Below are 16,605 nucleotides of genomic sequence, written 5' to 3' on the forward strand. Positions count from 1 at the left end.
TGTGTGGCACATACAAGTACTACAGCAGCCACTGCCACCCATAACAAAAGGACACATCTTTCTTCTTCATTGCCAGCCCCTTAGACTTGACAACTTAAATATGTTCTCTCCTTCTCCCCCATTTTCTTTCCTTTTATTCTTCTTCCTCCTACCCTAGACTCTTTGTGAGGAATGGTTTTCTTTTAATCCAAAGCGTGTTTGGCACCAGATTCCTTTCGTCCCACCCAGGAGTCTGGTTGAGCAATAAATAACGATTTGGGTCATATTTCTGTACACGCATTGTGGCAGCCTGGTTACTCATCTTGAGCTTTCCACCTTTGGTGTCTGGTAGCAAGAATGGGGAGAAGACACCACTTTCTCAAAAATCACTCTTCATGTCAGCTCTTCATTGTGCTGAGTGAAAATGAATAGCAACACTTTATCCTGAGAATAGAGAAACACTGGATCCAGGCAACTGAATAAAAATATAAAAACTTTCAACACAAATTGATGTTCACTGAGTGTGACAACCACAGGCAAGAGAAGAACAAAAAATAAATCTATGTACAGAATACAATTCATCTCAAGTTTTTGCACAACAACCAGAGCTGCCCTTCCAGCATCTGCCCATAGAGGCAGAGGCAGTGGTTAGCGAGGGGTGTCAAGGGAACCCCTAGAAATCATGCTGCTATGGGAAAAAGGCTGCTGGGGAAACGGTCCAGCAGCACTGAGGGCCTGGGAAAAATCCGCTAGGGCAACTGCCTGAGCAGCTCAGATTTTCCACTTATTCTGCAATGGCAGATCCCATCATCTGGAAACATTCAAGGTCAGGTTGGACGGGGCTCCAAGCAACCTGACCTAGTTGAAGATGTCCCTGCTTATTGCAGGGGGTGTCGAATTAGACAACCTTTAAAGGTCCCTTTTCCACTCAAACAATTTTCTGTGATTCTATGATCTGCTCATGGCAGGGAATAAAGGAAGATCAGGGGAGCTTTGCCCAGGTTTGCAGGTTTTGGCCACCCTGCGCACAGAAGAAAGTAGTTGCATATGACGTGTGCATCTGGTGACATAAAGCATGTTTATACCTGGGCAACCAAGCGCAGTGTAGAGTGCCCCAAGCTAGTGATGACCTGAGCTAGCAGAGTCTACTGCAACTAAGGACTTCAGTGATTAGTCACCAGCATCATGAGGCAGAACATCAGGATCTCAGTATCCCAAATCCTGTAGCAACTCAACTCCAGGACAGGAGACCCTGTGAGAGGAAGAACAAGGTACACACATGCCTAACAAATCTAGGGGAGGTCTAACTAGTGAATGTATCACACCAAGAGGAGTGGCATGTTCATAAACATTAAGCTCGGACTTCCCAAAGGGAAGAGATGCATTTTCAGGTCCCTCCCCTGCCTGTACTCCTTATTCATATTTCTAGGTAGCCATGGTGACCAGAGTCAGACAGATTTATGTCAGGCTCAATGACTACTACAATACAAACAAACAGAAACCATCTGCCTTAGAAGAGCACTTTCCCGATAGGGAGATGGGAGATTTTGACTTGGGCTAAAGCCCTTCCTTTCCCCTTCATGCATCGAATGCTTTCCTGCAGACACTTCCATTCAGCCTGGAGCCAAAGAGACCAGAGCATTCAAAAAACTTAAATATTTTCCTTTCTCCTCTTGGAAAAGCTGAGCAGAGTTGTACACTAGACAGCCCTGCTCATGCTGAATGAGATTTTTGTTAACTTGTGAAAGCAGTTCTACTTTTCTCTGTTGCCCTCTCAACATGATGCACATCCTGCCTCCACACACACTTCTCTCCTCTCCCAGATGTGAATGTTGGAGGCGAGTAAATCCCATCTGTCTCAAATCCAATGGAAATCGCTGTGGCAGATTCTGCCCTGCTTTATTTCTCATAAACATATATTAATAAATCCCTCCATAAAACTCTCTGCAACTACTGTTGTGCTTGAGTAAACTTTCTTTCGGCATAGTATCAGCAAATGAAGCTTCAACCCAAAGGGAATTCGGCACAATATCAACTTATCTGCGTGACATGTGGATAGTCGTGGAGCCAACATTTCCCCCTAATGCCAATACTGAGAAAATGCGAAGAGACAACCTAGAGCACAATATTGGTTCATCTCTAATTTTCTTCCCACCCAATAAATGCTTCAGAGACATTTTGCAGAGCAGAAATACTTGCGCTTAAAAAGTATTTCCAAATTATAATTGAATAAATTTCTCTAAAACAAAGATAATAGACTCAGGGCTTGGGAAAATAATGTTTTAGGTGAATGTCTGCTGGAGACAGGAAAGCTGTCTGACAACATATTCTTCGGGGAACACACAGCTCGATACTCTTGCTGAAGGGGATCAACTGAAATTACAACACAGGGAAAAGTAACGTGCCTTCAGAGGTTAAAAGCAAAAGTCTGATTGCTCCTCTCAATTATCCCAATCTTACTTTGTGAATTCAGTATTTGAGAAGTGCTTATTATACTGAGATGAGCAAGAGAATAAGTCAGTGGACTTACTAAATGAAACCCAACCATTTTTTATAATATGTGCAGCCCAACCAATTTAGTACAATGAATTCTGTACATGTTTGAAATATCATGAAAATAGTGTCTTTAATATACAGTTTATGTACTTACAATACACAGTTTAGATTTGTTCATATACATTACAGGAATATTTATTTGCACCTGGTTTAAATAATAATCTGCCTTCAGCCTTTTACACAAAAGCCCAAAACAGCACATAATTCCACAAAAAACATGCTTCGTTTCAAACCAGAAATTTACTAAGCCAAAGTGTTGGGGCTTTCTCTTATTTTTTCCCCAAGTGTTACTTTTTTGATCTACCCAAAGTGAATCTAAAGAGCTAAGAACTAACAGATATTTTCAATATAATTCAGAAGATTGTCCAAGTCAAGAGAATCATTCTGCAGATCTTCACGCTGAAAATCTGTTTTTTACACACAAAAATGGTAAAGTCTGAACAACTCCTGAACTGTTAGGAGTTTAAGACATAACAAATGAAGAGTCATTTATTGCTAGGTCTCTACAAGGGGCCTGCATTTCCCTACTGCCCTGCCACACCTAATACTACAAATCAAAGGGATGGTCCTTCACTTTATTTAGGATTTCACTTGTACCTTCTAACCTGTACACAGGAATGCTGCAATTTCAAAGCATCAGAAAAAGGAGCTCTGAGAACTGGACTGAGCCCTAGCCCTTTCAAACAGGACTGATGTTTGGCTTTTTAGTAGCGTGGCATATCCCCTGTCTAGCCCACAGGCAGGACTTTGCTGACCTGTGTTGCAGGCAGGCATCCCACTGGGCAGCACACAAGTAGCTTGTGCCAGCACACTATTTAGTAGGGAGACGGTGAAGGATTTGATTCAAGAAGAAAACAGAGGAGAAAACACTTCAAGTATTTATAGACAGATTGGAAGCACAGTGGGTTTTGAGACAGCATCACTATTTATGTTGTTTCTTTTGAAGCTGTTGTTGTGGAAAGTTGCAAGTAAAACTGTTGTATTGGAAACCCCCCCGTATAATACACAGTTACTTTGAACTCTTTCTTCTAGCTGCAAAGAACACTTTGAAATACATTTTCTTTTGAATTTTGGATGGATCAAATGTTTTCCGTCTCTAAATTTCTAGCCATAGGCAATTTTTACAATACAGCAAGAATAAGAATGCAAATATGCACTTTGAGTTGATTTCAGTACAGCTTTGGTTAGCTAACCAGGTAGCAATACAAAGAATCTTAATCCTAGGCACAACGAGTGTTTAAAGGAAACCAGCACTTCCCTTTGAGTTTCCTCCCTGTCCTTCCCATGCCAATTCTGTGTCCACTTCTAGAGAAGAACCCATGTCAGGATCCAGCTTTCACCACTGAAGGCAGCATCAGTCCTTGCGCCACCACATGATTGTTGCATAGAAAGGATGTGGTTCCTGGTGCAGGACAAACAGACAGCTCCATACAGAATGACACACCTTTTTTGTTTTTGTTTTTTTTTTGCTATTGCAATCCTCAGACAAACAAAAACCCTGAGGAAACATACAGCTTCAGAACATAGATAATTAAATAAGCACCACAGGCCTTATATTTACAAAATCTGAGGAAAGAAATCCAAAGTTAGAATCAGCTTATTTTAGTAGACTGCCTCCAAAAAGTAAGAGATTTTAGGCCTACTTCAGCACAATGCATGCTGTCTGAACTCAGTGGCCACATCTCTGTTAAAAAATGGGCCAGAGCCTGCTCTCAGGCCACAAGGACAGCCAACACATCCTGCATCAACGTGGTTTAGCCCCATTACTCTCCAAAACGAGGCTGGTTTCACCCATTGCTAACCTTGGAGTTGTGCTTGGGAGCTGTTTGGGATCACCCACTGCAAAGGCTGGTTGGGTTGCACAAAACCAGGCAAGAACCCACTTCAAGAGTTCAGCAGCAATAGACTCCCACAAGAGCATGCCCATGGCTTGGTGCTGTCTGTTTTGCTAGTGTGGTTTGCAAGTCCTATCAAATGCCAAGTGCTATCTCCTCCTGTTCACATCAGGTGGTAAAAAGTCTGTAGACAGGGATATTCCCCAGAGCTTTCAGAAACTTACTAATCACAGTAGGAAACGTTAAAGAAACCCTCCATTCTCAAAGTACCCTAAGCAGTGCAGCATTTTGTAAACTTTTACAGATCAAAGTCTCCAGGTTCTACAACCCATCCTTCTGAAGAGACTGTGACGTTCCCTGATAAGACCTGAGGGACTCCACTGCTCCTGCCCCATTTCAACGGTGCCAGCATCCCCAGGTGGCCAGCCAGGGACTTCCAGTGAGACTAAGATGCTCACATTGGTCTGCCTTGTTCAGACTGCCTTCTACAGTGCCACAGATAGTCCCGAGCCCCTAGCTCTACGACAGTGAGGCTCAAGAATACATTAGATCCCATCGACAACTTTGCTGCTGTATCTGGCTACCTACACAGCAGTGGAAAGGCTGAGCCACCACACTCCAGCTGCCTGGTTTGCTCATCACTCTTTTGATTTCACCAGAGCAGAGGCTTCAATCCAACCTGGGCATCACAGCAGGTGGCTCAACATGGCAGTCATATAACTCACACAACACAAAGGTTAAGAACACTTAAGTTGATAAAAAAAGACTTGGAAAATTAAGGTGATAAGCTGCTGAGGGCAAAAGAAAATGTCAAATGCTAGCACATTATGCATAAAAATAAGTAAGTGGTGCACCAAGCCAGAACAAGACAACTGGAAGGACATAAACAGCAAATTTGCAATTAGAGGTTTTACCTGTATTTTCACGTACAGGATCTGTTTCTGAAAACATTGCACATTCTGTGCCTTTCAACAGGACAGTCGCATATTGGTCTATGCGTATGTGATGTTAATGCAGCACAGTCATGAATGCAAATTCCACTAGGCTGTTTGCAAGAAAAAACATTCCAAGCAAAGATAACAGAATAGGTATCCATCCATAGTCAAAAAACACTGTTTTCTCAGGGATGTTAATATCCTGGGGGCATTCAAAATATTTAGTATTACCAAGACTTCTCTTCTTTTTTCAAATGAGAAAGATATTTTACTTTTTTTTTTTTTTAATGTGGAATTAATAAGCCAAGCCAAGCGAAGACTGGTACTCAATGAGTAGAGGAGTAGGACAAGAGGAAGTGGCCTCAAGTTGCACCAGGGGTAGTTTCGATTGGATATTAGGAAAAATTTCTTTACTGACACAGTGGTGAAGTATTGCAACAGGCTGCCCAGGGAAGTGGTGGAGTCACTATCCCTGGAGGTGTTAAAAAAACATGTAGATGTCACACTTTAGGACATGATTTCAGTAGGCATGTTGGTATTGCGCTCATCATTTGACTTGATCTTAGAGCTCTTTTCCAACCTTAAGAAGTCTATGAGATCTAAAATTTGGCCCTGTCAAACTTGAATGCCAGTTTGGCACAGTGAAAGTTAAAATGTGATTTACTTCAACTTCACATGCCTAACAACAAGCACAGACATCTGAACAGTATTTGATTTTGATTTATTCTTAGTTGCAGTTAAATATTTGAGGACTCTAATTAAAGCATCTGGAGAAAGCTATTGATCTGTTGCTAGAAGTCAATACATTAAGAAAAAAGAGTAGGATTATGAACTCCTGGGGTTGTTCTATTGGGACATTTTTTGGCTCACTGCTTTCCAGTACCCACATCAATTGGGCTTTGCTCTCTGGTTGGGAACTGGCAGTTTGCATTATTGTAAGACAAATGATGTATCCTGGCTTCAGCATGAAGACATGGCATGAAATTTGCCCAGGCAACAGAAAACTCCATTGGCAAATAAATTCTTTCCAATCTGTCAATCTGGTTGAGAAAACAAGCAAAATCAGCCTCCTTTTTTGTCCCTCCTCTCTGTTTCCTCTTGATGCTCCTGCTACAGGCCTGACAATGGAGAAAGAGATAATCTTTATAGTTCAAAAAGGTAAAAAAAGGCAGGTGATGCTGTCACCCTTGTGAGGGGTCTGCTCAGCAGGAGGTGAAGGTGCTCCAGCCTCCCCAGCTCTGATCACCTGAGGATTCTGGGCATACACACTTGCTGAGGATGGACATCACAGACATGTTCCTGACGACCACCACAAATTCTTGCATTCAGAACTACAAAAGCAGAGGATCCAGGGGTTATTTAGACACACTTTGGAGAGCTCTGCCAAGCATAGGAAATCAGCAATGGACTGTCAGAAGTTAATCCTACTTCTAGCCTTCTGAGCAGTTAAATTTGAAAGGTCTCTGGGGGAGCCTGATGTCCCCTTCTTATCTCTGTGCTCCCTTTTGACGGCTACTTGTGTGTGACACCTGCCATCTGTTGCAGATGGGCAACTGAATTAGCACATCTTACAATGCTACAGTCCCTCCTGCTCTGACACTCACTTCCTCCTAGCCTGCTGCAAACAAGACAGTGAACTTAAACATTATAAGGTTTTCACAAGGCATGGCCCAAACCCTCACTTGGTCCCCTCTTACCACATGTTGTCTGTGCTCCCTGCCCGGCTACTTCTTTATTTCAAAGGCATCCTACAGGAGTATTATCACCTTCCCACACAGATCCGACTACAGGAACAGAACAGCACACTGAGTGCATTTTCAGATGATCATAACAGCAGCAGAGGAAATATAAGGGGTTCCCTTTTGCCAGAGCAAGGCTACAGCAAGTGCGGTGCTAGCAGGCTACTGCTGTGGGCAGCATCTGCTGAAGGAAGAGCCTGTGCACTGAACTGCCTTTCCCATGAGAAAGCTGCACAACCAGAAGTCGTGCTCCTTACTCCAGCCATCTGACTACAAAAGCAACTTTTGAAATCTACAGGTCATAAACTTCTAACTGGCCAGGGCAGAGTGGCTCAGTAGGAATATCCCTTTTCTCTCTCCCCTCTGGGCAATGAGTTAAGCAAGACTCTTGTTTTAAAAACATTTAACTCTTTTTGCTCAAAGTAACACGGAAAATATATCCACATTACAGGCAGTCAGGAGGATATTGTTAATAAAACTATGCTGCAAGAATAGTGTATTAGTGGTACTTCACAGCAATTCTTAACATTTTCAGATGTAGTGTCAAAATGATGGTTTTTTATATCTGAACATGCTTCTTGTTAACAGAAATGGAAGGAAATCACAGCATGTTGCCAAATATTATTTGAACAGAAATAATCCTGTAAGAAATACATTTTTTTTTTGCAGTTAACACAAAACTGTAAACTGGATTGGTGTGTGTCTTTCAGCATCAGATTGTTCAGTAATAAATACAACTAAGTCTTAACAGACTACAGAGTAAAAGTTCCCTTAGTGTCCAGTTTTTAGCAGCTGTTGAATGTTCAGGGATGCGCAAGGCACACCTCTGCCACCTTTATTATTGACATACAAAAAAAAAATTCTGTTCACCACTCAAAAACAGTTATCTGCATAGTAAGAATTTTTCTACTACTATTTACAGGAAGGGCATTTAGTGCAAAAAACAGGAAGTGATGTACTAGCTGAAGTGCACCAAGCACATCTCGCACAGTTTCACCAATAACTAGGTGGCATCACATCTTGGGCCGCCAGCCATTAATGAACTGCAGTATTTTCTTAACCTGCAATTTGCTTAGCTTAAAGTCTTCTGACAAGATTTCTTCTGTAAGCTGAACTAGTAAATTGCCATCAATCTTCTCTGTAACAAAAAATGATATAACATCCTCTGATAGGCCAATAAACCTCAGCGATTTAGACACTTCCTCTATTGAAAGTCCAGAAAGGTCCGTGGGTGGCTGCCAAGGAGAGCCATCTCCACAAGACCTTGGTGCTAACTGGAGATGGAGGGGAGATGAGAAGGGATAAGACACAGAGAATGTATCCTGCATGCCCTTTTTAACGAGATACTGATCTTCCAAGAGGTCTGGTGAATCAGTTTTTAACTCCTCCTCAGCACCATCTATTTTCAGTGGCAAGGGACACATGTCTGTAACTGGTTTCTCTTCACTCGTCTTCGGTGCCCGAGGAGGTAAGGCAGGACACGAATGGCTCTGCTTTGCATTGCTCTCTCCCAGAGCTTTCTCATCAGTGCAGTCTAGAGAGTAGCTGGCCGACTTTGGACAGCTAGAGATGGTGTTCGTGAACTCCGCTGAGGTCAGCTGGGAGTACCCCGCTGGCAGCTCACACCCATCAAAATCAAAAGTCAAAGGTGCTGGACAGTTTCTCTTTGGTGTGCCCGGAGTCTTCTGTCTGGGGTAACTGTAGCTCCTGCTTGGTTCAAGCAGGAAATCACTCCTGTTCAGGTCTTCGGCAGCCCCTGAAAGATGATTTGGCCAAGATAACCTTGAAGGCAGAGCTTCAGCGGAGGGGCTTCCCAAAGGCAACGTGCTTTCAGGCTCTTTGGATTCAGTTTTCATCATATTACACGGGTAGCAGGAGGCAGGTGTGCTCTCATTTGGGTTGGTGTTGTCCCCCTCTGTGACATTGCTTAAGGAACAAAGCAGAAAGGATGTAGTTAGTATGAAAAAATGTGGCATTTCAATACATTCATAAATCATTTGACAGAGTTAGAGAATGGTTGTCACAAGGAAAGGATCTTATTTCCTCCAGCAGAACTTTTCAGATTTGAATTAACAATAGGTTTTAATATTGTATTGACAGTTCTTTTAAGCTTTTACAAGCCTGACAAGATGCTGATATACCCAAAAGCCTCATGAGGAAGACTGACATCTTGCTTTTTCAAGCTCAGTTCAGAGTCACCTCTCAAACACTCAGTTTTTCCACTGTTGAATTCCTGAGGGACATCATGGAAAAGGAACAATCTCACATATCCAAAATGATGTTTGAATCCTGTATTTTATATTGATGTACCACAGATGTGCTGTGGTATGTTAAACCTCGTAATAGGGGCAGGTTACCACTGCACTAGATACAAGCTTGACTGACATAAGAGATGACCAAAAGCCCTTTATGGAGCCAACATTTTCATTTGTTATGGCACTTGCATGTGTACAGGGAATAGGATCCTTTCCTACTGGTCACTGGTGCACAAGCAGTACAACAACACAAAATAAGTTAATAATTACTGGCAAAGGAAGAGTTTTACCTGGAAGGGTAAGCAGACCTAGCTGTATATGTTGAAGTATCAGGCTTAAAGCTTACCCCACAGTAACTTGTTTATGTGTCCATATCCTTAAAAAAAGCTATGATGAGAAATACTTGCTTTTCAAAGACACCTTAAAAACCTACCCTGACCTATTTCCAGGTAGTTAACTAAGCTCAGACGGTCAAAGGGTACTGATGGCTTATATCCAGGTCTTCACAAGAGTCAGAGATGCCAACAAAAGCATGCAATCTGTTATGAAACAGAACTGTTTGTTGCTTTTATACCACTTTCTTTTAGAAAGTCTGAAGGATTGGGCTGATCTCTGGTACTTTGACCAATTAAATCAGAACACTGGAAAAGCAATTAGCAGATTTATACAATCCTCACCTAACAAAACAGAGGGAAATCAGAAGTTGAAATAACTGTCTTAACTGCACACCCTTCTGTTCTGGAAACTAACTACTCAAAAAATAAATCTAGGTAGTTATTCTATGACAAGTCATTGAAAACAGCTTGTAGAGGACAGCAGCTTTCAAAAAAACCCAACATATTTTTGAATGGATTGACACAAAAAATACTTCCCTGTGCGCTTACAGTGAGTCAAGAGAGGAAGCCAACCTGCATTTGCCCAGCTCAAACACAAAGTACAGATGTGTAAAAGCAGCTCTAATCAACATGACTGGAAAATTAGTTCTAAAACTCAGCCCAAAGAGATGCAGTTTCCCCCCTCTACCCATCCCTTGCTCTTCACTCCAAACTTTTCTCTTTTCCTTTTTATGTCAAATACAAGTCTATAAGCAGAAGTAGTTGGATGTTTACAACAGCAGAGAGTTGAGTTTTTTTCTCCTCCACAAGGATACACTGTCAGCCAGTCATTTCTGGCTGTTTAAAGCCCAACTGCTGTAACATACACAGTGCAAAGCATTTTTGACAAACGTAGCCATTGGGGTGTTCAATTCAAAGGAGACAGTCACTAAGGTGTCATAAGAACTAACCATACAGAGGAATTAAATCGATTGATCTTGTTTCTGTTCTCTAATTCAATAATAGAAATGAGAATGTCTAATGATTTAGATGATAAGTGGAATTATTGAAAAGTGGGAAAGTAACATATCCAAGTGCTCCTTAGTTGTCCTCCACCAAAATCAGCTCAGTGCCAAAGGATGCAAGAGAAATGTCAAACACAGCTGAAGTGAGGCATCAGGCATTTTTACAGGCAGAAAAGAACAGTTCATACTACTTTTGTCTATGTTTAAAATATTGGCTGTGAACCTTCATGATCCAGAAAATAAGATCATTGATACAAATGGCAAGACTTGAAAAGCAACTTCACCAGCTATCTGGCTACTCCACACATCACCAACTTCCTAGCAGCTTCCTCTGTGGCACTAGGTCAATTCAACAAAGACAGAAATATCTGATCTTGACCCAAGCTGGAGATTAATTGCATGCAAATGTTGTGAAGTTTGATGCAAATAATATTACCCACATTCCTGAAAAACTTCACTTCCCACTGCTTTCCTGGTTTCTTTGGGGGCTGATACATGCTTAGCAAGAAAGAGAGAAAGCAGCATTTGGTGGGTCTGAAATGCTGGGAGGTGTTGTGCCTTCTGTGGAACAGACCTTGAATTACCCAACAGGCTTTCATAAAGACAAATGAACAGCCTTGATACACAACAGTAAGCTGCAAATGTGCAGCATGGCTTAGGAAGGCAATTCCAGTGGAAGTTATTATACCAATTGTGTCTTGGCTGAAATTATTTCAATGGCATTTCAGATCAATTTGTGATACCTAGACAGGTAGAATCTTGCCATTGAATAGGTACCAAAATCAATGGCAATAAGATACTCAAGTCAAAAAGGAGGTGAGACTTCAAAAGTTGTATACACTTTCTGAAGCCAAAGGAAGAACACTGTATTGCTAGGAAAAGGTATGCAGCTACATAATTCAAAATCTGCTGTCAACTTTCAGCTAGTGTGAGTGGACTTCTCAATTTGTGGGCTGTTTGTGCTGAGGTGGATTTGATCTGGAAGCTGTCTGGCCCCCTTCTGCTACCTCACTTTGCACTCAATGGTGTCTGCTGTCCTCTGTTCTCCATTACATCCACCCCCAAGTTTCCATGTCACCGGCACAATACATTTCTGGATTACTACACCCTTTTTGTGCCACCACTTATCAGAGCTGGCTGTACTCCATGCATGTAGCACTGAAATCCCACCTGAAAACTAGCTTTGAGATGTTCTGATTTGACGATTCAAGCTTTTTGATAATTATACAGTACTGTATGGGATTTTCCATTTAGACAGCTTGTGCCAATTTGCAGTGAGATTACCTATAGCAACATGCGTGGGTATTTAATACAAATTGTTATGTCCTATCTAGTAAAATATAGTTTCTGCTGGAGCTTTGTTTCCTCTTGAATCCTTAAAAATAACTTGACAGGTTAGCCCATTTCACAAAAAGTCAGCAACCCTGACACAGCACCATGCCTTTATAAACAAGTGTCCTCAAATAATATATTGCTATATTTAACTTTCTCAAAAAGTATTAGTATGGGGTTCTCACAGATCAAACACATACATGTTGTGCAGTCCTGATGAGTAGTAAGACAGAGTAGGACTAGGAGAGCGGGTCTGTTGTCGTGCAGGTTTGACTGTGCGAGGAGGGATGGAAGGACTGGTAGAGGACGGCTTTGAACTCCGTGGTGGGACGGGGGGAGCATTCAGGAGCCTGCATTCCTCTTTTACCTGTACAAAAGAAGAACTTGTAAGTAAGCACCAAGAAAATCTGGGCTTCAGCACTCTCAACTAGATGAAGCACATCTAGTTCTGCGCTATTCTGTGAAAGGAAACAACTAAAAAGGGGAGGAGAAGAGAAAAATGATGCTAGGTATATACATTTTCAACAGTATGTGGCTGTCATGAAGTCCAAAAGAACATCTTGCTTCCAGCAGAGATACTGGCAATCTTTTTTAGGGTGCTTTTCAGTAGTTTGATATCCATTCATTTAAAAAGTAGCAGCAATGAAACGATGCAAAAGAACCTTCCAGTAACATACAAAATCAGAGAGAATGTCCCATTAACTTCATTAATGTGTTTTATTTAGACGTAACAAGCCTAATTTATGTAATGAAAAAATCTCAACAGACTTTGATGTTTCCTGATTCACTTCACCAGTGATACTCAGCCATCCAGCTCTATGATAATTCCCAGTCTTCCTCCCTCAGGAACAGTACGTGTATCTCATATTTACCAGATGCTAGGATTCAAACCTAGAGTTTCAGTCCTTCAGTAGCTGCTGACGCAGTCCAGGATAAGGTTAACTACAAAACGTGCAAGTTGAAAGGTGTGGGCAGAAGAACTGTCAAGTAACGCACCCAGCCAACACATCCACTTTTTGCAGAAAACCAGTCAACTTTGCAGCTTAAAACACACGAATGTAGCACTGCTTATCTGAAATTCAGTTTGTTCTGCCTAGGTAGGAACAAAATACCAGGATCCATGCCTATAGAAGAAAACGATAGAACTAAGACCTTAATCTCACCAGTAAACGTTTGGGAGAGCAACTTTATTTCATAGGCCTAGCACTGAATGAGGCTACTAAGAATTAGGCTGCCAGGCGAGATTTTTAAGGACTCACCACTTTCCCCTGACAGAAGACGACCTTTATGTACTCTTTATCTGAGTCTTAGATGCACCAGAAAAAAGAAATTCTTTTTGTGTTTGAAAGTTAAAGTTTATTTTAAAATCTAACTACGTTGCAGAACTAGAAGTTATCCTAGCAGTTCTGCAACACATAATTGGCAATTAAAGTGACTTCACTTATTTTAAAACAAAATAAATGTGGAACTTTTTGCAATCCACTTCAGTGCTTTCAAAATGCAACAACCCATTTAGTACTTTTGTGAAATGGAAAGCTGGGACTGGGACAGTGCAGTATATTTTTTCCCTCATTCAAAACAAGTCAAAATTACAGGAAATGCCCAAAAGCGTAAAACACTGAAATAAATCTTGCTCTAAGGGTTCTTATTTGCTCTTTCAAGAAAAAAAAAAAGAAGAATCAATTTTATTCATGTTTGTTATTGAATTCAGGCATAAAACTCTTCAACCATTTTAGTGCTGTGCCCTAAGGACACTTAAGGACTTCATTTTTTTCTTCCCAAGTTGGACTGGGCAAAGTTAATGCTGCATGCTATTGAATATATACCCACGGGGTTATAGAGAGCACTCAGGAGAGCTCTTGGGGCATGGCAGGTGGTCAACGGGTTAAAAGGAATCTTTCCTGGGAAGACTGCCAGCACTCAAAGGTGCTGGTATAACAAACTGTGCCAACCTTCTTTGCTGATCTAGATTGCAGGTCAGAATGAGGCAATAAATAATACTGGTTTGCAGTCCCAGTTACCCCCTGTCACAAGATCACGATTACAGCTGCCAGACGCTGCCCTCAGGAAATCCAGCAGGGGAATAAAAAGGAGAGATTTTTTCAGACTAAACCAACAAGAGCAAGGGGAAACTTCAGAGGCAAGCTACCCACACTAGGTCCAAGCTAACAGCAAAAAAAAAAAAACGCCGGAGAGGATGGGAACAGCCATGGTGCAACATGACAATCGCTCCAAATGCTGCCGCTGTCAGCAGGAAATACTCTTTCACCCAGAAGCACTAGAAGCTGTGTGGCTGCCAGAAACAGATAAAGTGCATTGGCACTGCACGTCCTAGGAATTTTATTCATCACTGTCTGAGCTCTTCCATGCTCCAAAACGCCTTCCTGTAACCTGAGGACAGTGACTCCTTCGCAATGGTGTTGATTTTAAGACCTTTCCTCCTTTTCTTTGGTGTCAGCCCAAGTCCCACCAGCACCCCGTGGGCTCTGGCATGTCACTCCTGAACCTGGTCATCGCCGCTGCCTGTTGCAATGGTCACTTCTGAGACCACCTAGACAAAATACCTTGTCACTGGCATGACCGTAAGCACAACACAAAACAGTTCAATGCTCCTTGCCAACAGGATCCTGAACTGCCAGCGTGTTTCATCAAGGACGTGCTTTAAATCAATCAGGAAAACAATTTCCAGTTTTATGCAAATTAGCGTTTGGGGACTGAAGCATTTCCGAATTTAGAGGCCTTAATTCAGAGGTAATTTCCACCCTCACGCTTCTGCCTTCATGCTACTTCGATTTTCTGAAAGGTATTTACACGTGATCTATCAGAATGCTTCATCCTGCCAGGGAAGAGAAAACCAGAACAGCTTCTGAAATACCCAAATGTCCTTTTCTCTCATGCAAATAACGCCTGCACACACATTTTAAATTTAGTACATGCAAAAATACAATCATCAGCCAACCTTTATACAGAAACGCTATGGAATATTATTCTAGAGGCAGTGATGACTAAACAACATGTTCATCAGCAGCTCCTGCAATCTACTTATTCTATAAATACCCTACATGAAAACCATACAAACACCTCCTCGGCCCCAGTCCACTGATGGATTTGGTAGATCACTGATAATCATTCCAAAGCTGTTCCAGGAAGCCACAAAACAGTCTAAATTACCATCATCTATGGAGAGGCGGATTTTAAAATTTTATTTCTCATGAGGTTATACCCCTTGCCTACCTCTAAATGCAAGCTAATATCTTTACCAGAAATTAGTTCTCCTGCACAGCTAGAAAGCAATACCAAAATTGCTGACAGCACTCATATATTACGTCAGTAATATAAGACACACAGAGGACAAAACCACATGCTTTTCACTTTTCAAAGTGACTTTAAAAGGCAACACATGTAGGTATCCCAAACGGCACCCCCTAAAGGGAGTCACTATGCCATGAGATTTCCTCAAGTGTGAGGGTTCACGCTGATACTACCCAGGTGCTCCGCAGCTCTCTCAGCATCCCATCACCCACATCTCAGGCACCGGAGGCGCTGGCAGCTCCCTGCCAGGAGGTCTGTTCTCACTCCACTGTGGTGGCAGCCTTCTCTCCCCCCGCCACCCTGTCCCCCACTCCCTCCTCGACACTGGCTCTGGTGCTCCTTTGACCCAGCACTGAGGCAGTTCAGCTTGCAGAAATCAGCAGGAAACTAATCATTTTCCAGATCCAGACCTGGCTGCCTGCCCAGGCACAGGAGTGCCAGAGCCAGCACAAAAGAGGAGACAGGACCATGTGGCTGGAAAAGAAGAAGGAGGCGGATGAGGAGGGTGGGAGCAGCCCCATCAGCATAGGCTGCCAATGAAACTCATCTGGATATGGTGCAGCTGGGCACTTGTTCAAGGGTCTGGACAAAGTGTCAGCGCATACCTGACCTCCTAGGCAAAGAAGTGCTCTTGGGTTCCTGCGCTTAGGCACGTAAACACTCTTAGCTAAGAAGGTTTAATGTCTCGACTTTCCTGTCTTTGCTGAAGCTGCTGTGGCTTCTTTTTGAGGAAGTTTTGGTGGGGTGGCCAAAAGGCTGTAGTTGTGCATTTCATGCTTGCACTGGTCTTCTCCTCCCTTCTCCTTGCTGCAGCTCCCCAGCAGCCGCACAGCCTGGCCAGAGGATCCCTACAGCACTCCACTGGAGGGTACCCTCAGCACAAGTAAATGCAATTTAGCTTTCAACCAGATTGTGACCTGACTTATAATAGAAAGGCCTCAGCCAACACTGCTGGCCTGTAAAATGGGAACAGGAAAGGGATGGGATCACCATGGTTTGCTGCAGTTTAGTCTCAGTTTAGTCTCAGCTTACCGTGCAGACCTGCTCTTGAAAATATCATTGGACTTGCAAATGGAACAATATCTTCTTTATTTAAATTCCAGCAAAACCCTCATAAAACTAATTTGTTAAATTATAATATCTGTCGAGATTAATGGGGCATAAGTATGTATCATTTTAATTTTGCTAAAGATTCCTAGACACACTTTCCTGGGGGAAGTTTTCCTTCTTCCTTTGTGTTCCTTTTAAAAATAACATTTAGGACTATGTCAAGAGACCACACAGTGGTTGGTTTTTTCACCCAGTCCACATACGTTGGTAAAA

General features: G+C 42.2%; 1 protein-coding gene across 2 annotated transcripts in view; it reads right to left on the minus strand.

Annotated features, from left to right (window-relative positions):
• Window positions 1–2,588: 2,588 nt before the first annotated feature.
• GAREM1 (GRB2 associated regulator of MAPK1 subtype 1) overlaps window positions 2,589–16,605 on the minus strand; it is a 99,815-nt gene continuing 85,798 nt past the window's right edge. For both annotated transcript variants that reach the window (XM_069854029.1, XM_069854031.1), the window contains 2 exons: window positions 12,171–12,337; window positions 2,589–8,970 (listed from right to left, as the gene is read on the minus strand). In XM_069854029.1, coding sequence (XP_069710130.1) covers window positions 8,058–8,970; window positions 12,171–12,337 — 1,080 coding nt within the window. In that variant the 3' untranslated portion in view covers window positions 2,589–8,057. The remainder of the gene's footprint in view (window positions 8,971–12,170; window positions 12,338–16,605) is intronic.

Source organism: Phaenicophaeus curvirostris, chromosome 3, assembly GCF_032191515.1.
Source record: "Phaenicophaeus curvirostris isolate KB17595 chromosome 3, BPBGC_Pcur_1.0, whole genome shotgun sequence".
NCBI classification, from domain to species: domain Eukaryota; kingdom Metazoa; phylum Chordata; class Aves; order Cuculiformes; family Cuculidae; genus Phaenicophaeus; species Phaenicophaeus curvirostris.